General features: G+C 37.1%; 2 protein-coding genes across 2 annotated transcripts in view; both read right to left on the bottom strand.

Annotated features, from left to right (window-relative positions):
* The window catches only part of ndor1 (NADPH dependent diflavin oxidoreductase 1), a 28,635-nt gene extending 24,068 nt beyond the window's left edge, over positions 1 to 4,567 (bottom strand). The window contains exons 1-2 of the mRNA XM_028463112.1: positions 4,476 to 4,567; positions 1,296 to 1,415 (exon numbers count right to left, since the gene is read on the bottom strand). Of these exons, the coding sequence (XP_028318913.1) occupies positions 1,296 to 1,415; positions 4,476 to 4,554 (199 nt within the window). The 5' untranslated portion in view covers positions 4,555 to 4,567. The remainder of the gene's footprint in view (positions 1 to 1,295; positions 1,416 to 4,475) is intronic.
* Positions 4,568 to 5,752: 1,185 nt separating this feature from the next.
* Positions 5,753 to 25,004, bottom strand: mfsd14ba (major facilitator superfamily domain containing 14Ba). Its single transcript, XM_028463229.1, has 12 exons — positions 24,679 to 25,004; positions 16,133 to 16,231; positions 15,971 to 16,033; positions 15,378 to 15,505; positions 15,178 to 15,292; positions 13,733 to 13,951; positions 13,533 to 13,646; positions 12,607 to 12,678; positions 12,380 to 12,492; positions 9,415 to 9,512; positions 9,169 to 9,332; positions 5,753 to 8,055 (listed from the first exon to the last, which is right to left on the bottom strand). Exons 1-12 carry the CDS (start codon positions 24,751 to 24,753, stop codon positions 7,822 to 7,824), a joined length of 1,494 nt encoding a protein of 497 aa, XP_028319030.1. The 5' UTR covers positions 24,754 to 25,004; the 3' UTR covers positions 5,753 to 7,821.
* Positions 25,005 to 26,172: the final 1,168 nt, after the last annotated feature.

Below are 26,172 nucleotides of genomic sequence, written 5' to 3'. Positions count from 1 at the left end.
TCGGCTTCCTCCCACAATCCAAAAACATGACTGTATGGTTGATTGGAGTCTCTAAATTGCCCATAGGAGTGAATGAGAGTGTGAATGGTTGTCTGTGTCTGTGTTGCCCTGTGATGGACTGGCGCCCTGTCCAGGGTGTACCCCCGCCCAGCGCCCTATGAGAGCCGGATATTGGCACCGGCAGACCCCCGCGACCCTGTTAAACGGGAATAAGCGGGTATGAAAATGGATGGATGGATGATCTATGAGGCCTCCACTACAGTTTTTATGGGCCTGTACTACGAAGCTGGATTTCCTCTTATTGCTCTAACTTTAGGGGTTTATTCAGTGTGTCCTGTACTACGACGCTGGCTAACGTCTTATCGGGCTAAATTCCCGTGGTAACTTAGGCTGAACGACTGAGGAAACAAAGAATGATCACTAAGTCTGATTTCTGTGTGCTTTTATTGTATAAGTAACAAATAGTATTTTCTAACATGTTAGTGACCACTGTCTGAGGTTGACATTAGTTGCTTATCTTGGTGAACCCTCTGTGACTCTGCTCTGGGTGTCACTGACAAGGTTCACAGAGATAAGCAAGTTCCCTAAGGCACGTGTACAAAATGTAAATCCATTAATGTGTAGTTTTTTATTGAAGGAATTAGGCCCGGGCAAAAAAATCGACTCAATTGATTTATTGAATTTGTAGATAAAAATTATTTTTATTTTGCAAATTCGAGTTTGTTTTTATTCCACCACAGTTTTTTCTTATTTTTCGTGTTCCGTCCTTGTGGGTTACCATAGCGCGATGTGAGCCAGCCCCCTCTCATTTTTTATTCACACTATGCTGAGATGCTAAGGGAAGAGTTTATAATTTTTTAATTGTAATGTTGTATGTTATAAAATATGTAGTTGTCTGATTTCTTAATCAGAAAATTTAAGCTACTGTGAAGTTTTGCTTAAACCTGGGTTAAAGCTTGAAATTGTCAAATGACGGAGCCTCATTTACTTTTTATTTTGGGATTATTCTATGCATTTTAACTATTGAGGACAATCACAGCAATAAAGTTGCACTTTTGACCATATATCTGATGTAAATTGAAAAAAGAAAATCGAAAATCAAATCAAAACTCGAATTTTTCTGTAAAATTGTATTTTTTTATGGGCAAAATCGCCCAGCCCTCGAAGAAATCCGTGTGACTTATTTTTAAATAATAAAATATGAGTCAATAGTTCTTGAAACATGTCTTTTGGACTCGCCACTGTCTGCGGTCTGAGTAGACGTCCCAACAGATGAGCTGATTATACTAACCCACCAGTGAGAGTAGCAGGAGGGGGCTGAGCACACAGCAGGATCCTCAGGTGCTCCAGCGTTTGCCATCGCAGCGTCTGGTTCTTGTATCCCTTTGACTTGTGATTCCACAGGCAGCTGTGCTCTGACAACCACAAAACAAACACAACATTTGCCAACACAGAAAATTACCTATCGTGTTTTAACTTTGACGTTGTTACAATTAATGTAATTTATTTCAAATTCCCTGCTTCATTAAAACTAAAGCAACAGCTAATAATATATTTGTTTGTTATACAGTTTTTATTTAAAATGGTAATGCTTCAATATCAGAATGAGCCAAATTGAATCTATTAGAAAAAAGAATTAATCAACACAGGAACTTATCCATCTCTGTATGTCAATCTCCTTATTAATCGAAAAAAATCAATATTTCTCCATTCATGGATCTATCACAGAAATGGAAAATTTTTATCACAGCAGTGGCCATAAAAATGTGATTGTCTGCTCCGTAGGCCACATTACCGACATTCAAGTCATCATTTAGAATAATGACGAATCTATGCATTAATCCAGGAAATAACAAAGGCTCGTTTTTATTTCCTGTCATTTTTTTTTTTGCATGATTTTGGATATTTTTCTCTTATTTTCTGTGTTCTTGTTGTGTTTCCGTTGTTGTTTTGTATATTTTTGTGTTTTTGGAGATGTTTTGCTGTCACTTTGTTTGTTATGAGTTATTTTGTGTATTTTTGAGGTAATTCTGTGTGTTTATTTTTGAGCCTACACAAAAATAGAGTGATGTGTTTTCACAAATAACATTTCATTTAAGATGAGTTGTCCTCTATAGAGGGTTTTCACTGTGCGTCACCAACCCGGAAGTCGCCATTTTGGAGATAAAGCAGCAAGTCTACAAACAGCATGCAGACAAGAAAATCCCGAAATTCGAGACAAAATGGTGAACTATTGCTGTGTTTTTGGCTGTACCAATCGGTCAAACAGTGAGACACATTTGGAATTTTTTAGATTGCCAAAAATCATAACAAATCAGAGAGAACAATTTCACAAGTTATGAGAGGAAAGGAGTAGGGATGTAACGATTAATCGTAAGGCAGTTAAAAATCGATTCATAGGTATCACGGTTGATATCGACTTTCTGACAATTGAATCGCAGTACTTTTTTTAACCAGCAGAGGGCGGCGGGCGGAGTCTGCTAATATTTTCTTTCTGGCCGCCTTCTACTCTTAAATATGTTAATAAATGATTCATTACCCCTTTAGCACCGAAAGAATATCTGTAATATTACTTGAATATCTGTAAAAGTCACGTTTTTCTATTAGCTCTGTCTGCTAGCATAGCATCTCTTCTTCACTGCAAGATGTCTGCATGCCAACCGACCACTGGGTTACCAGCGCCCTCTGCTGGTCCAAACAATTATGACGTAAATCAGTGCAATGACTTTTTTTTTTTTTTAAAGTCCAATTGTTAAGGCACAAAATACATTTTCAGTTGCACTTTTAAAAGAAAAAGAACTATTATGCAGTTTTGCATTGTTTATTATAGAACCAGAATTTAAATTAATAGGCTTCATTTTCATTTGTATTATTCCTTTATTTATTTAATTCAAGATTTATTTTTAGTTAAATTGCATTGTTTTGAATAGTTTATCAAGGAATTCTTTTGACAATGAAAAATAAAAGGAAAATAATACAGTATTTTCTAGTTTTTTTTCCCAAAAAAAAATTTTGTCTACAGTCCCATTTTGTAAATGAAAAAATCGTGAGAGAATCGTATCGTGAACCCAGTATCGTGAATCGAATCGTATCGGGAGTTGAGTGAATCGTTACATCCCTAGAAAGGAGGCACTTGTGGCTAGCAAAGCTAAACCAGGATCTATGAGGAAAAAATCTAGAGAACATCCGAATTTGTTGGGCCCATTTCTTGTCAGGTAAGTAAATTGTTGTTTGCAGCAGCGCTGAACTAATTTTGTAATGTGATGATAATAATATAATTCATATCAACGCCAAAACAACCTGTCATAAGAACAGTTTCTTCCTCCAGGCTGTCACTCTAATGAACGCTAAACAGTCAAAGAGTGTCAGACCTGTTGCTGTGAAATAACCCTGGAGCTAAACTGCAACTGTGAATGTTCATACATGTATATCATTTAATTTAAATGTACAGCTATGCACACAGTAAAGTAAATACTGGAAAAGATAATCACGTGTTTACTTCATCATTCTTTTGCACTATTCACCAGTGCAGGTTAGTTTTTATCCTACTGATGATGTTGTTATTGCAAAATTTGGATGTAGTTCAGATTCTTCTCCCTGATTTGTTATGATTTATCTATAAATCTCCAAATGTGTTTTTTTTTATTTGACCGATTGGTACAGCCAAAAACACGGCAGTAGATCACCGAAATTCGGGATTTTCTTGTCTGCGTGCTGTTAGTAGACCTGCTGCTTTACCTCCAAAATTGTGACTTCCGGGTTGATGACGCAGTGGATGACGCAGTGAGTGGATGACGCACCGTGAAAATCCTCTATTGAGCCCATTAACAATTAATAATTTATCTAAGTCATTAACTATATTTTCTGATATATTTATTTCCAGCACTGCAATGTTAAAATCATTAATTAAATTTTTATCCCAGTAATCGCTATGAGCAGTTTGGCCAACAGGTACTTTTTTTATTTACAATAATAATTTTAGAATGCGCTTCATCTCAAATCAAATGTCTCAATAAATATGTCACGTTACCCATCCCGTTAAATATATATATATATATATATATATATATATATATATATATATATATATATATATATATATATATATATATATATATATATATATATTTTGTTCTTTTATTTCATAAATATATAATAACCAGCCCCAAAGTAATAAATAAATAAATTAAAATGTAAACATTATTTTCACCTAAAAATGTATTGGGATGTATTAAATTCAATTTCATTTTTAAGTTCAGACTTTTAGGCTTAAATTTGATAATGCAGAAACTTAAAATGATGGGTAGGAAGAACACCGCCTCGGTTGCTGGTCGCCATTGCTGCCTTTTACACTCAGCAATGGTTGCCTCTACATGCGCGACTTCAAATGACATGAAATAGGCAATAATTAAAAAGTTTATAGAGCGGAAGGGAGAGAGAAGAACGGGCAGTTTTGTTGCTCTTTGCTGACTTACTGGAAAAGAAGGCTATGAGTGTCTTTTCCCTGTCTTCCGTCCAGTGTCTCTCTACGTTGAGGCTCAGCGCCAACGCCATGGCGACAGTTGCCTTCCTGCTCAACTAAGGTCATGTGACACGGAATGAGGACGCTGATTGGACAACCTCTAAGGAGTTGTAGGCAGTGCTCCCGTTGCCCTGTAGAGGGTGCTAATCTAATGTTATTTAATTCAGCTGTGTGAGTTTTGAATATCCTTATTGACTCACGCTGTGTGGAGTAAATTCGACTTTCTTTATATTAATAATGCATTCATTCAAATGTTTCCATTTGGCAAATGAAGAACACAAAAAAATACACACAGAATCACTCCAAAAACACAGGACAACAACAAAAATAGAAATGACTCCAAAAACACACAAAATAAATAAAAAATACACAAAATGGCAACATATATACACAAAATGACAATGAATACACACAAAATAACTCCACAAACACAAATGGTCAGTTGTGTAGCTGAAAATTGAAATATTGTATGTGACCTTTTTTTGAGGAAAGGCTTAATCACACAAGACAAACTTTGCATTTCTTTATCGTGACAAGGTCATTTATTGTAGATATTTTGTTTTTTAGTTATTCAAACAATTCTACTGATGCATTCCCATGCCAAATGAAGATCATTTATGGCACAATCCTTGAATATCTTTAGATTTTAAGGGCGATATTTTAAATTGTAGATGAATGAGGATTAAAAAAGTATTTCTGTCCCCAATCTAAACTTGTTCCAATATTAAAAAAAATAAAATAATAATAATCATGCAAAATATTAGCTAAATCTATAAGTTTATCGGGTCCCCCAAGCCAGTGAAAAAAACCCAAAAAAACACCTGTTTTCCTGAAGAACATAAGAAAACAAAAATTACAAATTACTGCTAAATCATCAATTCATCATGTTAATTGTGTAAATGTGTCAATAGTGCTTTATTAGGCTACATTAACCAATGCAAAACATAGTTTATTCCAGCAAAAAAAAAAAAAACCACATGCTATCTATCTAAATGTAAGAATTGATTATGGGGCATATATAAAAATGTAAACCTTGAGGTGGACCCAATAAATATAAATCGATTTACCAAATTTTTTGCAAAAATTCTTATTTTGGTCATTGAAACATAATGTGACTCGGGACAGAATGATTTTTAAACATTGCAGGGTTTGATGCACCGTAATGAGGATCAATGATTTAGAAACAATCATTATTCGACAGTGCACAGGCTAATAACAAGAATGAAGTTAAACAGTGTTATAGTGTTTTATTCTCAGTTAGCAACAACCAGCTGGTGCACTTCCAGACGAGACAGCTGACATCTATGAAATACAGTGAACCCTGTGTGCATATCTCACCTTCACATGTTCACACATTCACTCCATGTACAGTATTTACAGCGTGAGGTCGTCGTCCAACAGCTCTCCTACCTACACCAGTATAGCTCGCTGTGAGCATTTGCTACACAACAATGGATTATAATTCTTAAACAAACCTTCATTACTGAGTAGACATACTATGGATACAACAATGAAGAAGATGTGTTTAAATTAGTTAATACTGAACACAATCATGTCAGAAAATGTACAAAAAGCTAATTCAAGTTAAAGATTTCAATGTCGGGAGAAGTAGGGCGTGCGAACACACGCACGCTCCTATTCAGAGTGTCACTTTCAATAAGATATAAAGGGGTTTGAACAATATCAGGCATCATTTATAGAGTTTACAAATATGTTACAACAAAAAAGAGCCCTTTCTAGGCAGATAAGAGCATGTGCACACACGTGTGCGCAGAATAAATATTAGGAAAATCGGTTATGATTAGGAGATATGACTAATGTTGGACTTCAGGAATCCAGTGGAGGTATCAATGACCCACATACTAATCGTCCTATTTAACGATAGGCATTTTAAAGTATCCATAATCATCATTTACATTGGATGGTCAGAATATTGGTACAAACTCTAATAATCTGTGTAAAAATCTATTCTGCGCATTAAAGGCCAAAAAACATAATCTGAACCGCAAAAAAAAAAACCCTAAACACCAATGTTTGTACGTTAAAAGACCACAGAATAGGTTTGAATCTGCATCCATTGTCACATTGGATTTCAACACTGTTTTGCTGTAATTACTTCAACCACAGCAGCACAAAACTCTGATGCTCCCTCTACCGTGCTTTCACTGTATCCATGTTCATATTAACAATATGTGCTGCATGTTAGCTGTATCAATAGCATGTCCATTTCATTTCAATCAGTGAGAGCCTGTTTGAGCACCTGTACATACAGTAGCTTAAAGAGTTACTCATCATCTGAAGCACCAATCTGGTTTTAGTTAACCTCCACCAGTCTGACAGCTGTGTGAATGAATGATGGCTTCTGTAACGCTGCACAGTGTAAATAAAAAAAAACAAACAAAAAGGATTCATAATAAAGTTATGGTTTCTTTTGCTTTTTTTAACAACATTTTTCACTGGCAGCAGCAGCTTCATAAAGTGACCATGGTATAAAAATGAAACTAAAGTTGTTTGCTGTGAAACTAACGGAATAATTTGAGGTAGTAAAAACAAAAGTGATCTAATGAGGTGAATTGGTTGAGATGTAGTGAGAATTGTTTTCATTTTGGTATAAACAAGTGGGATTTTTTTTGTTTTTCTACTAGCGTTGTTGGGAGTCTTCCTAAAGGCGCTTCATATTGCACTTTCGCTTTTTTAAAATTTAGGATCTTCTCCAGAGCAGAGAAAATCCTCTTATGTGTGAAAAAAAAAAAGAAAAGATATCATTCGTGATGTTTAATCCTCTCCGTGCTTCTGCATTCATGCCTTAATGGCGTTACTCACTCAGCGAGACGTTACGTGTACTCGACAGAAATGAGAAATCAACACTAAATAAGCTGCAGAAATGTTTTCTTTGTACAATCTGACAAACACAGCATTAAATACACCTGGAATGATACAGCTGATGGTAAAAACTCATCTCTCTCAGTCCTCCAATGGGAGACAGAAAAATGCCGCTCATCCGTCCATTAGAAAACCAATGTTGGTCCTTCTTTTTGTCAGTCATTGTTTCCATGACCTCACTCTTATTCCTTATTTTGTCAAACAGTCCTCCTTGACTCATCTGTCCAATCACATCATAGCTCTTTGCTTGCATCCTACCCCACACCTCTGTATTAAAGCACACTTAGTCCAACAAAAACAATGTGCGACACTTTAATGTTCTCCCCAAAATGTCGAACAATCAAACCACACGACCAATGGTTTCTTCACCTGTCGATCAAACAATGCTGTCCTGCAGCAGGGGCTCAAAGTCCTCGTCACTTGCAGGGGGGGGGGCTCTCTTCGTCGCTGCCCGGGAGAGGCGTGTTGATGTGGACGCCGGCCAGCGAGGACATGGACTCCTTGCTGTCAGGACGGGACTTTTCGCTTAAGGACAGATGGGAGGGGGAGGAGGGGCAGGAACGTTTCTCAGGGATGAAGAGAGCCACGAGGAACGCCACCACCACGGTGCACGATCCAAGAAGAAAGGGCGGGCCGGGGATGAGCGCTCGCTGAGACAGATGGAGAAAAGAAGAGGCCATCTTTATTTATTCTGTCTGAGCATCATGTGATATCAAAACTGCAGTAACCGGTTAAATAAGCAGTATAAAAAGATAAAAACCTATTCTTACTTTTGGAAAGTAGAATTGTTACACACTAAGGCTTCCTAAAGACATGCTAAGATCAAAGAAGATACTTTCTCAACAAAATAATTTCTTTCAACTGTAAACCACAAGAAACAAGAGTAGCATTTAACCTCTTTTACACATCCTGACCAAGTTCTTCTCCCCTTTTACTCATCCCATGTTGTTTAAACACATTTAAAAACCACCTTTGCCAAAAAGGATCCAGAGAGAACCACAAACACACACATAACTCTTCTTTTTCAGGCGAAACGCTGAACTAATTAAACTAAGCCCTGCAGTTATCATTCAGACTCTCAGACTATCTGTCAGAAGAAATGTCTAAAGGTGCGTTCATACCTAATGTGACTTCAACGACGAGATTACACTCAAAATCAATGTAAATGACGCAACGTCAAGTGACCCCCCCTTCAAGCGACACGCAATTCAATTGACTCAATCATGCAAACTGAGTCGCTGGAAGTCACTCATAATGGAAAGTTTTGAGGTTTTCAAGCAACTTTGAGTGACGCTGTGTTGCGAGGCGAGTTTCTCCTCATCTCACTTCCCCGGTCGTCACGTCACTGTAGTAGATGAAACAATGAAGCGAGAAAAAGTGCGACTATAGCCCTATTCGCACGGGATTAGTTTTACCAAGAGACCACATGCGATTTTTAATAATTGCGGAGAATGTCTGTGATGTTAATCCCGTGCAAATCGCCCATGTCAGTAATTTGTAAAGTAAAAATTCCCCCGCAAATTACCTATTATATTTTGCTGAAATCCAAGGTCCTGTGATAATACTAATCTAATGCGAATAGGCATTAGATTAGTGATTTGGACAGAAATGGGCAGGATTCACTGACTCTCCTCCTCCAATTATAAGGATCTAAGAACAATTTAATTAAAATGGGATGCCTATAAATATCGGTAATTGTATTTTGTCTGATAAATAAATCAGTTAATTCTTCACATAATAAAAGAGATCAGCGTTGGCGGTACCTCAGCGGGGCCATGCACAGGCAGGGGGTCTATGCTGAAGTCGCCCTGGATGGGGTCCATGGAGTTGAGCTCAACGTTGAAGAGAAAGAAGATGAATCCATAGAGAGCTGGACCCAAACCGTTACACAGTCCTCTGATCCCTGTGATCATGCCCTGCACCACACCTATAAGGGCACAGAAACACCACGCTGTTTGAGTTTACAGGTCACGCAGGCTGAGAACGGTTAGGGAGAGATTCTCTCTCACCTTGTTTGTCAGGATCAGCAGACTGTGACACCAGAGCTGACACTGCTGGGAAGGTGATGGAGGACATGGCTGCCACGGCACCAGCTGCCCATATCATCCTGGTAACACACACACACAAACGCACGCACGCACACACACGCACGTTTGTTAGTGTGCATTACATCAAAGCTCATTAGTGCGAGATGTTCACAGGATGATGTCAGTTTACCATCCCGTGTTAAAGAAAAAGACTTCATATAAGACTGAAGATCAGTGTGTATAAATACTACAGGGATAGTCTGGAGTCACACACACACATACACAAGTAGGGCCTCAGATTTTCCGTGATCATAGAAAAAACTGAGTGTAAAAAAATTGATTTGGCGATATCTCGCAATATTTCACTGTGCGATTATCGTATTGATCCAAATGATGTTTTTTTAACAAAAAAACATTTAATTGTGCTAACATATGCATAGCATGTAAACACCCGGTCACTAGGTGTCAGTGAACCACATCAGACCTTGATAAACTACCTCACTCTTCAGTGCATTTTAGCTTGGAAGTTGATTGCACTTTATTTTCATAAAACACACTGGACATTTTTATAGATTTACAGTATGTGGTTACTTTACAGCAGCGTTTCTCAAATGGTATATGTACCCCTAGGGGTACATGATGGTGGCACTACAGGGGGTACTTGAGAGAGAGGAAAACCATGTTTCATTCTGATTCTGATTATGACACAAAAAACACACAAAATGATGATAAAAAATGATCTTGATTAGAACGTGAACTAAAGATACAAGAGTCAGTCTTGGTCCCACACAACGAGGGAGATAACCGGAAATGATAACTATACTTCTGAGCAAAATGTGTTAGTCGGACAAAAGGGGTACTTGGTAGGGATGGGAAATATTGACAAAAAAAATTATCCCGATAATTTCTGGTATTTATCACGATAATGATAAAAATCACGATAAATAAAAACTATAAATAAAAAAAAATTAATAAAAAAATTAACATCTTAGTATAAACAGGTTCCTTACAAACACAAATAAATGCATATGGGTCTATTAGTGTTATTGTATGTAATTCATTTATTTCCTCACTTGAAATAAAATTATTTAAAATAAAAAAAAAAAACACATGAAAAGCACAGATAACTCCAATGCTGTTTTTACTGCTGATGAACCTTGTTTATTTCATATTTGATAATGAGTTACGTAAAGTTATGATTGATAAATATCTGTGATTTCCTATAATTAAACCAGATCAAGCTGATGATTTAATCATTCAGTATATTTTGGTGTAATAATCTCAAAAGTTACATTAGTGATAAATGAATGTGTTTCACAAGTTGGGACGAATGAACAGTGGCATTATTATTTATGCTATATATATATATATATATATATATATATATATATATATATATGTCTGGGCCTGGTTAGTAGTTGGATGGGACTGAGAATTCCAGGTGCCACAATGGGGGACAGTTGCTCCAGTGGTATCTATCATTGTGTCCTTGGTCAAGGCACTTTACACACATTGCCTAGCATGAATGTAGTGTGTGAGTGAGTGCTGGTGGTGGTCGGAGGGCACAATGGCGCACTATGGCAGCCTCGCTTCCATCAGTCTGCCCCAGGGCAGCTGTGGTTACAATAGGCAAGGCAAGGCAAATTTTTTTGTATAGCGCATTTCATACACAAGGCAACTCAATGTGCTTTACATGATAAAACATTCAATTGTTTAAAATCAATAAGAACATTTAAAATCATCAGTAAAAATCAATTAAAATCATCAGTAAAATCAATTCACAAACCCATTCACAGATTTATACACCAGCAGCAGAACTTTAAAGTCTATTCTGAGGCTGACTGGGAGCCAGTGTAAAAACTTTAAAACTGGAGTAATGTGTTCTGACCTCTTTCTTCTGGTTCAGACCCGAGCTGCAGCGTTCTGAACCAGCTGTAGCTGTTTGATGCTCTTTTGGGGGATTCCTGTCAGAAGACCATTACAATAGTCCAGTCTGCTGGAGATAAAAGCATGGACCAGCTTCTCCTGATCTTTCTGAGTCATTAAACCTTTCACTCTGGAGATGTTCTTTAGGTGGTAGAAGCTGTTTTTGTGATAGAATTGATCTGACTGCTGAATGTAAGATCTGAGTCAATCAGAACACCAAGGTTGATAAAGCGCTATATAAAATCCAATGCATTATTATTATTATGTCTTAATTCGCCGATCCGATCAATGACGTTATTGACGTGATGAAACTTTCTGTAGATGCTCCCATTGCATTGTTTTATCAGTGTATGTATGTGTGTGTGTTTTTGTGTGCGCATGCTTGTTTTGTTTATTCAGCCTGAGCGTGTAAAAAGAGCGGAGCAATGCGCTCTCGTTAACATTTACTGTCCTACCGGAGACTTTCGTCCGTTTCAGGGCGGTGATGGCTTCACAGCCATTGAGTATGACATGGGACTCCGATTTAATTCAACAGCTGCAACGTTTATTTGCCAATCACTGAAAAACGGCATACAGCTTATAATAGATCTGCTCCGGTCACAGTCGCTCCGCACACTGGTTGAGCGGCCAACGCATTATTCCCAGTTAAAGGGCCACGCACCCACACACACACTCTGACAACAAATGTTATGTTGAGGTCCTGCATGGAAATAGCCAACTCTTCCACTCCCTCACAGTCACAAGTCTGTGTTTAGGTCCTGAGACATGGTACCGTTTGATTTTCTGTGAATCTGTATCAAGTAGAACCAAAAAAATTTGGTCGGTACCTAAAAAAAACAACCTGAATTCACATGATCGGATCAGTGATCGTTTTTTTTAAAACTCATTGATCGGCCCAAAAATCCTGATCGTGTAAGGCCTAGTATAAAGTGGAAATGGGTACACCCTGAAACAGAATTGAGGAATGTTTGAATGGGAAAATCGGAGGCCCAACACAAACACAAGCTCCCTAAGGTCTTACCACGGCTCCGATCCGAAGCCATACCAGGCCAGCTGAAGGATCTGAAAGCCCAGCCCGAGCAAAACAGTGTTCTTGTTACCCAGCGTCCTCATCAGAAGTGTGAGGAAGAGTGTCTGAGGACAGAAGAAACCACGACATCTACACTTTAGGAGCCAGACAGTGTGACGTACCCACCACAACCAAAGGACTGTGAGCAGAAAACGCTCAGAGTGTGTGAGATGTGCTACCTGAGCCACAATGGACAGGATTCCCACCACTCCAATAAAAACTGCAATGGTGGTGGAGGAGAAGTTGATGACCTGCAGGAAGAGACAAACAGAACACAGAATAATCTCAAATCTCAAATGAATTGCCAACATTAATGACCATAAGGGTATGAACATTTAACATTGCGCTAACATGCATATGACGTAGACGAACGCCTCGTCACTAGATCTCAGTGAACCACATCTTGTTAAACTACCTAACTCCTCAATGTATTTTAGCTTGAAAGTTGATTGGACTTTATTCATTTTCATAAAACATACTGGGCACTTTTATAGATGTATGTCGTTACTTATCTTTTTAAATTTAAGAACTTTACATAATCAGAATCTGTTGTAGAAGCAAAAGTTGAACTTTAAAAAAAAAAAAAAAAAGTAATTTGACAGTTTGATATGCCACTCGTTTTCGCAAGTTAAAGAAATGTGTTAATAAATTGTATTTCATGCCATTTTGTACTTGTATTTATTGATATTATGATATATCGTGATGTTTATTGTATTGTTTAGTATCGGGATATATCAGGGTATATCGTGTTGTGACGATGTATTAATTATTTTATTTTTAACATTTTATTTATTATTATTTATAGTATAGTATAAATTAGTTATAGTCAACCATTAACCATTCCAAATCCGAGTGGAATATCAAACGTGTCTTGTCTCCCTTTTTTTATATCTATGCCTTCACCCCTCAAGCTCTTCGGTAAGATGTACTCAAATTTTCATTGAAATGTTAAACAAATCCCACGTTACGTAGACAACACTCACTTTACAATAATAATATTAGCCAATACTTGTTTGCAAAGGTTTAAAAATAGATTGTGAGTCAAACAAACGTGTGGGCAGCTCTGCTTTGGTGTGAGTGTGCATTTGTTAGCAGTGTGACTCACTTGTCTAAGGTAGAGGAAGAAGCTGGAGTACTGCCCTGCTTCTGGCAGGTATGAGAGAAACACAGTGATACAAATCAGCAGGACTGTGGGGTCCTGACCCACTTTTTTCAAGGACTGAAAAGGAGACACAAAGTCGTTATTCAATCCATCATCAAATCTCAACTTCTCAACCTTTAAAAGAAAATCCAGAGTGTACTGACTGTAAAAGGGTCAGCTTGCTCCCAGGATATGGGTGCCCCCCAGTTGTTCAGCCTCATCTTGTCAGGGAGAGATTCAGGCACAGCCAGCAGGATGAAACAGATGTCTGCCAGAGCGATCAGGGTGGCTACCAGGACCACCAGGTTGTCTCCATACCAGGCTGAGAGGTACGCCCCTATGGCTGGGCTCGTCACCAGGCTGGCTGCAAAGGTGGCCGACACCTGTGGGGTTGGATGCACAGAACGGAGGTGAACTCATTTAGCGGGACATTGGTGCCCTGTTTAAATCCCCAAATGCTTTGCAGGGGCTTGGCCAACAAATGTGCAGGAAGAGCTGTGATGACTGTGCTGGGTAACACAAGACAAGTAAATGCAGTGTAAGGAAGCTCCAATGTGCACTTTGTACATTGATCAGCGTGTCCAGGGGGCCACAAATGGCCTGGTTTGATCTCAAATGGGCCACTACAAAATAAAAGCTTAGCATTTATTTATAGAAGAATGTGTTACAATCCAAAGTTGAAATCGGATATCGTTCCCATATCAGAAAATATACTGTATATCTGCCTGTTTTTATTTAATTTATTCAGGAGATTGAATTTATTGAGATATTTTCTATTTATTTTATTCAACTGTAGAATATTATGATTTATGTTTAACGTCTAAATGTCTGTAACCTATTGGTTAATAATGAATGGGTCAGTTTTTCTCATACCAACTGTCGCTGACTATTGCTCCCTGTTAATCAAGCCTTCTCTAACATTCCACACTATAAAAGTAATAAAAGTATATATGATTCCTGCTGGTATCCCACCGGATCAACATCGGTATCGGACATTTCTCTTTTTTATTCTTTTTATGTTGTCGAACGTCAACACTACATGATGTAGTGTGATCTTTTTACGACAGCAATGCATGTTTTATTATTGCACTCAAATAAATGAAGTTATTTTATTGCATAATTGTGACCATTACCAGCCCTCCCTAAGAAAGGGTAAGAACAACTTTATTAAAGAGAGAATATGAAAAGAGAAGGCAGTGTTACACCTAAGTTAGGGGGAAGGGAACAGGGAAGATGGAGTCAGGGTGGGACAATGGAAGGGATGCCAAAGAGTCAACGATATCAGACAATTCTCAAGGCATGAACATCGGTATCGTATTGGAAGTGAAAAAGATGTATGAGGACAGCCCTAATTTTATAGGATTTACTAAGGATTGAAGCCTTCAGTTACAGCCATTTGGAATTTAAATATAGGCAGAATTATATACATATATATGTATATATATATATATATATATATATATATATATATATATATTTAAAAAATCAGTTTAACTTAGATTTACGTTATTATGAGCCATATCTAGATCAAACCTGTTCAACCAATTCGGACAACCTCATAAATATCTATCAGGTGGCCAACTGTATACATAGATAAAAATGTTCTTACCAGGCCGTAGGCTGTGCTCCTCTCTCTCTCATCTGTCACATCCGCCACGTATGCAAAGATTACAGAGAAGGTGACAGAAAACGCTCCAGACATAGAGATCATGGCAAAGTACCACCTGGAGCAGGTGTGAGAAGAGCAGAAGGTGAATTCAATGGATGATGACAATCCTGGGAAATTATAGAAATGAGACAAGGTCGTACCAGGGGCTGAGCCTCATCAAAGGAATAGGAGCACAAGTGAAGAACACAGTGACCAGCAAGAACGTACGTCTGCCCCACACATCTGATAACGCACCGATCAGCGGAGCCGACATGAACGAAAGCAAGCCCTTCACAGGAGAAGGCGGAGTCAGAGACAAAGAGCGACACATTCTAGGAGGAAACTTTTTTTTAAGTTTATCAGCAGGTTTTAGTTCAAAACTCTAAAAAAGGTCAGTTACACATGAACAAAAGTTGTGTACAAAATCAATAACAATCAGGAATGTTATATTCTGCTGTTATAAACTATTCTTGAACATAATTCCGTGATAATAAAACTGAGTAATGTTAATTAAATATAAATACACATTGTAAGCCAAGGTTTACTTTAGTATACATATCAAACCCTTCCTCCACGGACGATACATCCAAGAGATCATTTGTTATTATATATTGCAAATCCTATACCAATATCATTTCTTTAATCAGTCAGAATATGGGTATTCATTTTTGTCTGAACACAGACGTCATTGTGCAAACACTCGCTGACATGTGAGGGCCGAACATGTAATGCTATATATGACAGGGGTTCTCACCTTTACACCCTGAATGAGTCCATTCATCAGGAATGTGTGCTGAGGAAAGGTTTCATGTAGAACCTAAAAGGAAAGAGCACACACGTCAGTGGTTGGTAGGTCTGCTGCAGTGAGCGTTGAATGATGACAATCTACGGCCTCACAATGTTGACTGACACTTACAGTGAGCATGGGCGTGGTGAGTAAGCCCCAGGCGAAGAACTCGAGGAAGATCACCACCACGGCGTGGTACACGCTGGGCCGGCCGACGCCCTGCTGCAGCTGCACGCACACACAAAATGGAGATATGAATATCAGGCGTTAATTAATGTGAATCACGATTCTCCAGCGAAGTAATGAAGAAAGGGAAACATTTCCCTATGGGACTTTACCAAGTCCCATAAGCAATAATCAGCAATATTTATTCTTTTTGTTCTCTGCTAGAAAATTATTTATAAATATTAGTGAGGATGAAGCAGGATTGTTATTTGTTTTGTTATTTTAATGTTTTACATATAAACTAAATCAAACTAAATATTGATGTACTTTGGTAGTTTTTGATGGTAAAACAAACAACACATTCACGTGTTAATTATACTCAATGGTTAATCGTTTCCTTCACTGATATATTGTTCAGTTTCCTAAGCAAAGTCTTAACTTGCCCTACTTGCCAAACATGATATGTGACCTTTGAAAATGAATGTAGAGCCCTGAGAAGTGCAGTAATATATTAATTACTAGCCCACTGACACAGATTAAGAGGTTTCGTGCTGAAATGGACCATTTTCTATCACTGGCCCATTTTCTCTAATTAATTCATTTTTGTTGCTCTCTTTCACTATTATTCTAATGAAGAGGCTTGGTCCAGTTATTATGTTCTATTTCTGTGGAAAAGTCTTCAGAGGACCGAAAGGTACCTGATGTTAAGAATACAACCTTATCTATTTCTATTTATTTATAATGTCTATTTATTATATGGCTTTGAATTTCCTTTTGTCATATGTGCATGGTTAGTTACATCATACAATGCGAGCATGTGAAACACAAAAAGGATTTAGTTGCACATTGTGTGACTAAAGGTAAACACCAACCACACGTAGACGGCCAATGCAACCAAATAGTATCCCAATTCATTCAGACTCCCTTCCCCCAAAAACGGCCCCTGATCTACAACACGAGCTGCAACCAACGATTATTTTCAAAATCGGTCAATAAATTAATTGATTGATCAAATAATTTTTTTTTTACAGTTTATCTATAAAGCACATTTAAACCCTGGTTATGCTGATTAAACTGAAATGAAAGTGTCTCTCACGCACAAATAAACGCGCGCACACGCAAGTCACACACTGGCACGCACGCACATAAACACTCATGGTGCGCGCACACACAAACACTCATGGTGCGTGCACACAAATATTCTGCCTGCGCACACAAACAAGAACTCTTGGTGCGCGCACACAAACAATCTTGTGCACACACAAAGCTCTGCAGGTGAAACAAACAGCTCTTCGTCACAGTCAGTGACATAAATCCCACGACGTAACTAATCAATAATGACATTCACTGCCAATGATTTTTATCGATACGTTGTTGCAGCCACTCTAGAAAACGCAGGACCTCAGATTTCCAAGATCATGCATCACGATTAGGGTTGTCGAAAGTATCGATATTCACAAAAAGTATAAATATTCACAAAAAGTATCAATATGAAATCGTATCTGGATGCAATACTTATTTGCTAAAGTATCGATTCTCTCTCTCTCTAAATTATTTGTACTACCTTACATTTTGCATAACCTGAAACTTGTTTGTTATCATAGTTGAAGTTTACACTTTATTATTTTTTTATATACATTGTTTTTTTTTTAATTTAAAATGTGATTCTATCAATTTTTTCATGTTTTAATGTGTACATGTTGAAAAGTAACAATAACTTTCTTCTTTTTTCAGGAGAACGGGGGTCTGCTGGTGCCTATCTCCAGCTCTCGTTGGGCTTGAGGTGGAGGTACACCATGGACAGGGCGACAGTCCATTGCTGAGCAACACACAGACAACCACTAACACTTACATTCACTCCTAATGGAAAATTTAGAGACTCCAATCAAGCTAACGGTCATGTTTGTGGATGGTGGGAGGAAGCTGGAGTACCTGGAGAAAACCTACGCAAGCACGGGGAGAACATGCACACTCCACACAAAAAGGAGCCAAGTGTTCACACTTTGAATCCTGGACCTTCTTGTTGCGAGGCAGACGTGCTAACCACTACACCAAAGTGCATTCACAATTGTAGGCAAAATTAAGCAATTTTGTCTAAATTAAATAGTAAATGTTAAAATGGACTAGATTTAAATTGCGCTTTTATGACAAAGTAGTTCCAAAGCGCTGTACTATATCAGCTCATTCACACAGGATTATTACTGAAAATGTAAATATGTTTACAATATTATAAAACAAGCAGCATTTACTAACTTGATTCAGGAATATCACTGAATTGGTCATTGACGTTTACAGTAAGAATGTGTGATATATTGTCGTTCACGATATATCGTCAAAAAAATTCTCACCGGTAAAAATATGTCATCCCACGATAGAAACGATACATTGTAAGATTTAACACTTGTATGGAAGGATAAAATCTAACATGTCACACGTTGTGTGAAATAAATGTTTGCATAAATACTAATGTCCCTATTCACTATTTCTTAATCATATTTCATGTGTTCACAGACAAAGCTGGTCCCATTAGACTAATGTAACTAGTTAGATTATTACACCTAAATATACCGAATGATTAAATCATCAAGCTTGATCTGGTTTAATAATTACAGGAAATCAGAGAGTTTTTTTATCAATCATCATAACTTTATGTAACTCATTATAAGCAGCAGTAGTAAAAATACTAATGAATTAATTGTGCGTTTCACGTGCTTTTTTTTAGAAAATAATTTCATTTTAAGTGAGGAAATAAATTAATTACAAACAATAACACTAATAGAGTGACCCACATGTACTAATATATTCCATGAAATATCAGCTCATGAGCTCTTTGAGTCAGCAGATATTGTATCCTTTTTAATGCGTCTACTGTTGGTGTATTCACATTTATTTGTGTTTGCAATGAACCTGTTTACACTTTAAGTTGGGAATTGTTTTATTTATTTTTTGTCGTGATGTTTATCGTTATCATGATAAATACCTGAAATTATCAGGATCATTTTTTATAGTCCATATCGCCCATCCCTAGTTTACAGTATTATTAAAAGAAACTCACTTTGGTCAAACACATTGCTCGATGAAGAGATCTACTGGTCAATCGTTACGGGGTGTTTGAAGGATATTAGTCATTCTTTAGTCGTTTCTGACATTCTTTTGTGCAGTCACTCCTGTTCTGTTCTGCACAGCTTCCATTTTAGTCTGAGTTACCATGACAACATTGTTCTGATAATTTTTTATTTTTGGCTGTCTGCACTTTTTGAAATTTCAGTTTGCTAACAAAAGCAAATAAAAGATACGTGACAATACACTGCATTAACTGCCACTTTTAATCTTAAAGTACACATTAATACAAGACTTCTCAAACAAAGAAACATAAAAACAATTATAATGTAGTTGATAATGAATGTAAGCGTTTTAGTGTATGTGAATGATAAAGCATTCATTAACAGTAGTTTGTGCTTCCGTGTAAAGGGGTCCCATGAAGGCTTGGACTGGCCCTGATCCCACCCCTAGTATTAAGCATATTTGGCAGGATTTCTGGAAGTTTAAAGGTTTGTAATGACATCTAAATAGGGAAAACCAATGAAACGAAAACAAAACGCAAAAGAGAAAACTGACGCGAAAATGTGTAAATTCTAGGGCTGAGCAATATGGACAAAAACTCCATATTTTTTTCTCATAATTGGCGATATACAATATGATTCTCAATATATTTAACTAAATAAAGTCTTACTATTAATGCATTTCTGGTTTAAAATTACTGATGTAATAATATGCCACACAGGCACATTTATATATGCCACTTTTGGCTTTTTTTTTCCTATTAGGGACAGCATGTGTGAGTGAGTTCTGTAGTGTGGCTTGTGCTTTTAATGCTGTTCTGAGAAGTAGCAAAAAAGCAGCAACTTCTAAAATGAGTATTTTAATACAAAATAAGCTAAATGTATATATATATATATATATATATATATATATATATATATATATATATATATATATAGTTATAGGCAATAGTGTAATTTTCTATATCGCCAAAATAGAAATCTTGATATATCTTGAATCTCTATATATTGGTCAGGCCTAGTAAACTCTGAAACGGATTTGGGAGAATTTTGAAATGCTAAAAATGCTGTTAATAATTACTCGCTACAGTGTCACATTAAAATGTATGCACTAATTAATCAGTGCTTGTCACTTGATTGACATAGTGAGGTGCTTGTGCTGCCTAGAGCGTGTCGCCTGGGCTGAATTACTTAAATGCACTCCATAAAAACAAGGTAAGTTGATGAAAATAAACAGAAAATCTCAAATGCAGTGTGTACTCAGTCATATGTTCTCATAGTTTTATTTACACATTCTTGATATGTAACACACAGGCATATACAGGCATTTATAGGCTTGTTTATTAATTATTGTCCCAATTAAAAACTATGACACCCAAATTCCTCTGGTCACAACGCACCAATCAGAGTCGTTTTCTCTAAATGAGGGAAAGGGAACAGGACGTACTCGTTTCCAGTTTAGTGACGTAGTTCATATTCTTTAGTGCAGTGGTGAGGGGTTTGATCCCACTCCTGCTGTGAAACGCTGGAGATCTTCTAAACATAACAGATGGCCAACAACACACAAAAGCAGTCGGACAACTGAAATCCTTTGTGTTTAGTTTATAGAGGAAAGAAATGAGGGAACAAAATCTAAATAAAAAATGTGTGACATGCTGCTTAATTGTTTGTCTTTAAATAAATATCTCTTTGTGCTTCCAAATATCTTATTTTTGGAGCACGTTCTATGGAAAAAAAATGGATATGTTTACTGTATTGTTTGACATTTTCAGTAGGTGGAATACATCAGGCAGCAGGTGAACAATGTGTGGGAACATCAATTCTATTGGCATATAGAGCCTCCATTTTCCATTTTTCACCACTGTTGTGTGGGAAAAAAAAGGTGTAAATGTGTGATATTGGCCAAAAACAAGTCAGTGAGGGTTTAGTCCGTGTCATACAGTTAGTTCCATTTCAGATGGTGAACTCCATCATGTTGCACCCTATTATGTTACATTTTGAGTGAGAATTGACATTTCAGTGTCTCTAACCACCCGTTGACAAAGACAAAGTGTGTGATATTGTCAGAAAACATGAATGTGAGGCTATATTCACTGTCATATATAAATTTCCGCCTTATTTTGTTAAACAGAATGATAAAAAATCATTTCATAGATATTAATAATCACCCAATTGCCATTTTCGTTTCAGGAAATAAATTCCGTATTTTTCGCCCATTTCCGCAATGACGGAAAAAAGGGCCCTAGGGATGAATTATAGTGGAGAATGTGAGCCACGCCTTCTTGACCAATATCAGTGTCTGAACTCACAGGTATTCCTAAAGCATTTTTTATGCCAATTATTTCAAAGTTAAGCTCTTACAGAGAGACATTATTTTGTGACAGTATTCAATTAAATAACTTTCTAATTATTATGTTATGTGTAAATTTTAAAAAACAGACACTACATTGGCATGATGATTGCTAACAGGTTTATATTAGTGAACAAATTCCCTCAGGTCCAGTGCTTCCAAAAGGAGTTATATATAAAACTACAACCCCCAGCTTGTGTGTGTGTTTTTTTTTTTTTTTTAATTTTCTTCTTTTACCTCTTTCTTATTTGTTTTAAATGTGTTTTATCCCTCCATTGAGAAGTGGTAGTAAAATGTTGTATAATTTGTTAAAATTATTATTACTTTTTTTTAAATGATGGGCACCTTTTTTTTTTTTTTTTTTTTTAAAAGGTACATTTCATAAATTAACCATTTTTTTTCAAAATCTGTCTTTTTTTACATAAAAACTAACTTAAGAAAATTCTCAAAAAATATATAACCAGTACGGATGGGGAAAAATATCCATTCACAATATCCAATGATTTTGATGACGATATTAATTGAAATTCCTCACCAGAATGGATTTTTCACCCAAAAGTTCTATATTTATTTTCCCCCGTGTCTGCATATGTGGTCATAGGTTAACACAACATGTAGTGCCGTACAGTTGAAATAAATATCAGAGTGACCAGCTGACTTGGAATAGTTTTTGGGAACTATGACTCATGTATTGTTTCTTGAAGTGTATGATTCAGCTTTTGTTTTTGGATAAGGAAATTAAAATTACAATTATCTTATTATTGGATCAGAATACTCATTAGGATGGCAATACAATATCTCTCAAATTGTCACACAAGTATCATGATAACATCCACTCAGGGCAAAAGCATATCATTCCAGCCCTAATAAGCAACATTTGAATTAAAAATATATCACAATTCAACTTAAAACTAACATTTAATAGCTGATTTACAGAAATGTTACTGTTAAGTATATGTTTCATTTAAATGTAAATACATTAATAAATAATGTGCAGCCATATGCTGACAGTGATGGAGCAGGAGTGAGTTTTTAAATTCACATTTCTGTTGTGTTTATTCGTGTAACCCATGTACACGCATGATTAGGGTGAGGATAAGTCCGGTTTTACCAGACATGTCCTCCTTTCGCATTTGGCCGAGCTGTATGGGGATATTTGACAAATTGATGAATTTGTCTGGGTTTTAAAGGGACCTTGAATGCACCTCGAGGAAGGTGTTAATTTAAAAGGCTGGTGTCGTGTTGCGCATTGTACTGAGATTGTATATGCACATTTATGCCCATTCGCGCACATGCACACTACCGGAAAATTAATTTTTGATAAATTAATTTTTGTTCATTTTTGTTTTCAAAGTGAACGGACACGTGTTTTATTTGTTTATTGGATTAGGTTAGGGTTATAATCTCAGTACGGGGGTAAACTCAGTATGTGACACCGTAACTCTGCTAATATTTGCTCTATCTGAAAAATTCGGCCAATTTCTGAAAGCTAAGGAGTTTCCCTTTAAATTCGGAATCATTAAAGATGATGCTTCGATTTGACAAAATTGCCACACACGAGCAAAAGAGAAAGAGGAACAAAGTCAGAGAGAGAGAGAGAGAGAGTAAAAAAGATAAAATACTGGTGAATTTAATTGAAAAGGAAGACTCATCGGGATGATTAAAAAGTAAAAACCTCCATGGATGGATGGAGGTTTAGAGAGGGATTTGAAAACAAAGGAGGAAAATTAGCCAAGAGCAGAGGTGTAAAACTCATTTTAGTTCTGGGGCCAAATACGAACCAATTTGATCTCAAGTGGGCCGCAGATTATAGGTGTGTGTGGGGGTGGGGGGGGGGGGGTATTTTAACATAATTGTGCCCTAGTTTTCATTATCAGTTCAATTCACTTCAAAAACTCGTTGATTTTGTCACCAATTTTTGTGTAACTGAGAGAAATTTGTGCCATTGTTTGTGAGAAATTGCAAGATTTGTGAAAAAATTTAGAGTTCTTTCAACAATTTGAAATTAAAAATGACTGCATTCATGTGGTATAAACAAAGGAAACTTGCAAGCCCCTAAAAATATAGTGGAGTTTCATAAAATTGCTGAATTCGTCTATCTGCAACTGGATTATTTGGAAATTTACACAATAACTAATGTTTTCTCTTTCATTTTTAATTTCTCTTGCGGGCCAAATTGGATGCTCTAAAGGGTCGGATTTGGCCCCCGGGCCTTGAGTTTGACATATATGGCCTAGAGGAAGTTATGGTAAGTTTTTAGTTTTTTGTCATAGTTTTAATTTCTAGGAGAAGATGTTTCTCATTGTTTTAATGATTGATAGATTTTAAGAAGGTATAAATGCGATTTTTTTTTTTTTTTTTTGAGGACATAATGTTATAATGCATCACGCATAAAAAAGGGGATTGACTTGATTTTCTTAAGTCTGTTATAAAAAGATAAATTATTTTTTTCAAACCTAATGGAAAACTTCATTATTTATTTCGCCATTACAAGGCAGATTCAAGAAACCGTAGCGTCCTCTTTTTCGGAAATCAAAATCTGGTCATTGGTCGCCCTATACATGATTCCCCGTCAGTCATACATGCATTATTGGAGCCGGCCCTGCAAATAATAACACACCAAGGTGTCCTTGCAGTTAAAATGGACGCTGAGTCTGCGTTGGCCGCCCTACAGGGAGGGCTTGGGCGGGGGAGGCTGTTACGTAACCCAGAATAACGGATCCGCTGCCGTCTGTCTCATCCCATCCGTGAGGACCTGTGTACGGACTATAACACTCACACACACCTGACCGACCTGTGTGCGGACTCACACACCTGACCGAGCCTCATCACATCCTGTCATTCTGTTGCTGAGTGTGACACATCACTCTCTGTTGTTCAGCTTCACCTTATGTCATAGGCACCACATTCCTCATTTAATATATTACCAAATATTATTAATTTCATGTTGTTTTGTCCTCCTCTCTGACGGTAGGTGAAGAAATCACATTTAGATTTTTTTTTTTAGATTTTAAATTAATGATTGATCAAAGATAATCAAAGATTTGTGTATTGGTGTTAAATGTGACACATTAAATGGAGGACACAGTAACACTCACCGCCGGCCCGTCCTTCATGATGATCTTCTTAACAAGCACCACTCGGCCGGTGCCTGCCGGCGGCTCCCCCGCCATCTCCTCACACCTGCCGCGGGTCACGAAGCATCCTTGCCGCGTAGATATCCGCGGCTCTCCGGAGGTTTCCAGGATGCCTCCGTGTGTTGCCCCGAAGAGGCTGAACCCGTGGTGGGCTGACAAAAACCGTTACCGAGAAACCCCTGCTGGTGCCTGTCGGTCCGGTTCCTTTCTTTACAGACTACAGACCGTCAGTGAACAGCTCCACTGACTGTTTACGGACGCGGTGACGATGGAGCGGAGCAGGAAGAGACTTCCGGCTCCTTCATAATAAAAGCATGACAAACACTGACTAGTCGCTGCTTGTCTCTGTGTCTCTGCTCCTGTCAGTTTAGTGTCATTTTAGTTCAGGGGCCAAATATGGACCAGTTTGACCTCAAGTGGCCATAGATTGTAGGTGGGGAAAAATAACAACTTTAACATTATTGTGCCCTTGTTTTCAATATCAGTTCAATTTACTTTAAAAATTATTGATTTTGTCACCGATTTTTGTGTAATACATTTTTTTTGCAAGATTTGTGAAAAATTTCAGAGTTCTTTCCACAATTTTTAATTCAAATGACTGCATTCATGTAATATAAACAAGGAAAAATGCAAGCCTCTAAAAATATTGTAGAGTTGCTGAATTTGAGACATCTACAACAAGATTTGTGGGTAATTTACACAACAATTCATGTTTTCTCTGTCACGCATGTGGTGTAGATCACAAGTGTCAAACTCAAGGCTCAGGGGCAAAGTCCAGCCCTTTCAAGCACCAAATTAGGCCCACAGAAGAAAGCAAAAGTTACAGAGAAAAAATTAATCATTGTGTAATTTACCAAATAATTCAGCTCTGGATATCTTACTCTCTCCCTCCAAATACACAAATTCAATGAAACTCCACAAAATGTGCCCAGGCTCACAGTTTTACCATGCTTTATCACATGATGCCCATGATTTTTTGTTTATTTTTTGTCAAATTGGTGAAAGACTTGCAATTTTTCTTAAAATTTTCCACAAAGTTAAATTAAAATGGGTCACAAAATCAATATCAGTCCTTTAGGGACAGACATGTGTCACTTTTAGCTTGGATATTGTCTGTGCCTTACATACATTACATACAATTTATACATGGAGGGGTAAACTATACTAGGGCACATGAATGTTGAAATTGCTCATTTTCCAGCCTAGAATTTGCTCCATATTTGGTCCCTCGTTGACCTCAGAGTTGATGAAAATTTGACAAGGGTAGGGATTTGGATATTTTCCAGTTATAATGCGTAGTATATATTAATTAAAAAAAAAAAAAAAAGTGGGCAATGTCTTGAAATTTATTTTGAAAACACTCTGACATCATTCTGCCTTGTACACTTAATTTGATAAGGACAAATATAGGATTTTATTTAGTTCATCCTTTAGAAATGTACACCTAAGCCTGAT

The sequence above is a fragment of the Gouania willdenowi genome, chromosome 12 (assembly GCF_900634775.1).
Source record: "Gouania willdenowi chromosome 12, fGouWil2.1, whole genome shotgun sequence".
Lineage (NCBI taxonomy): Eukaryota > Metazoa > Chordata > Actinopteri > Blenniiformes > Gobiesocidae > Gouania > Gouania willdenowi.
The sequence above is the reverse complement of the archived record's forward strand: the minus strand, read 5'-3'. Positions and strand labels throughout refer to the sequence as shown.

What these genes read in the sequence shown, in the direction of transcription:
- mfsd14ba (XM_028463229.1), bottom strand. Translation starts at nt 24,753, where the DNA reads ATGGCGGGGGAGCCGCCGGCAGGCACCGGCCGAGTGGTGCTTGTTAAG. An exon ending in TCATGAAGGACGGGCCGGCG is followed by an intron (nt 16,232 to 24,678) that starts GTGAGTGTTACT and finishes GTGTGCGTGCAG; the next exon opens with CTGCAGCAGGGCGTCGGCCG. An exon ending in GACTCATTCAGGGTGTAAAG is followed by an intron (nt 15,506 to 15,970) that starts GTGAGAACCCCT and finishes TCTCCTGTGAAG; the next exon opens with GGCTTGCTTTCGTTCATGTC.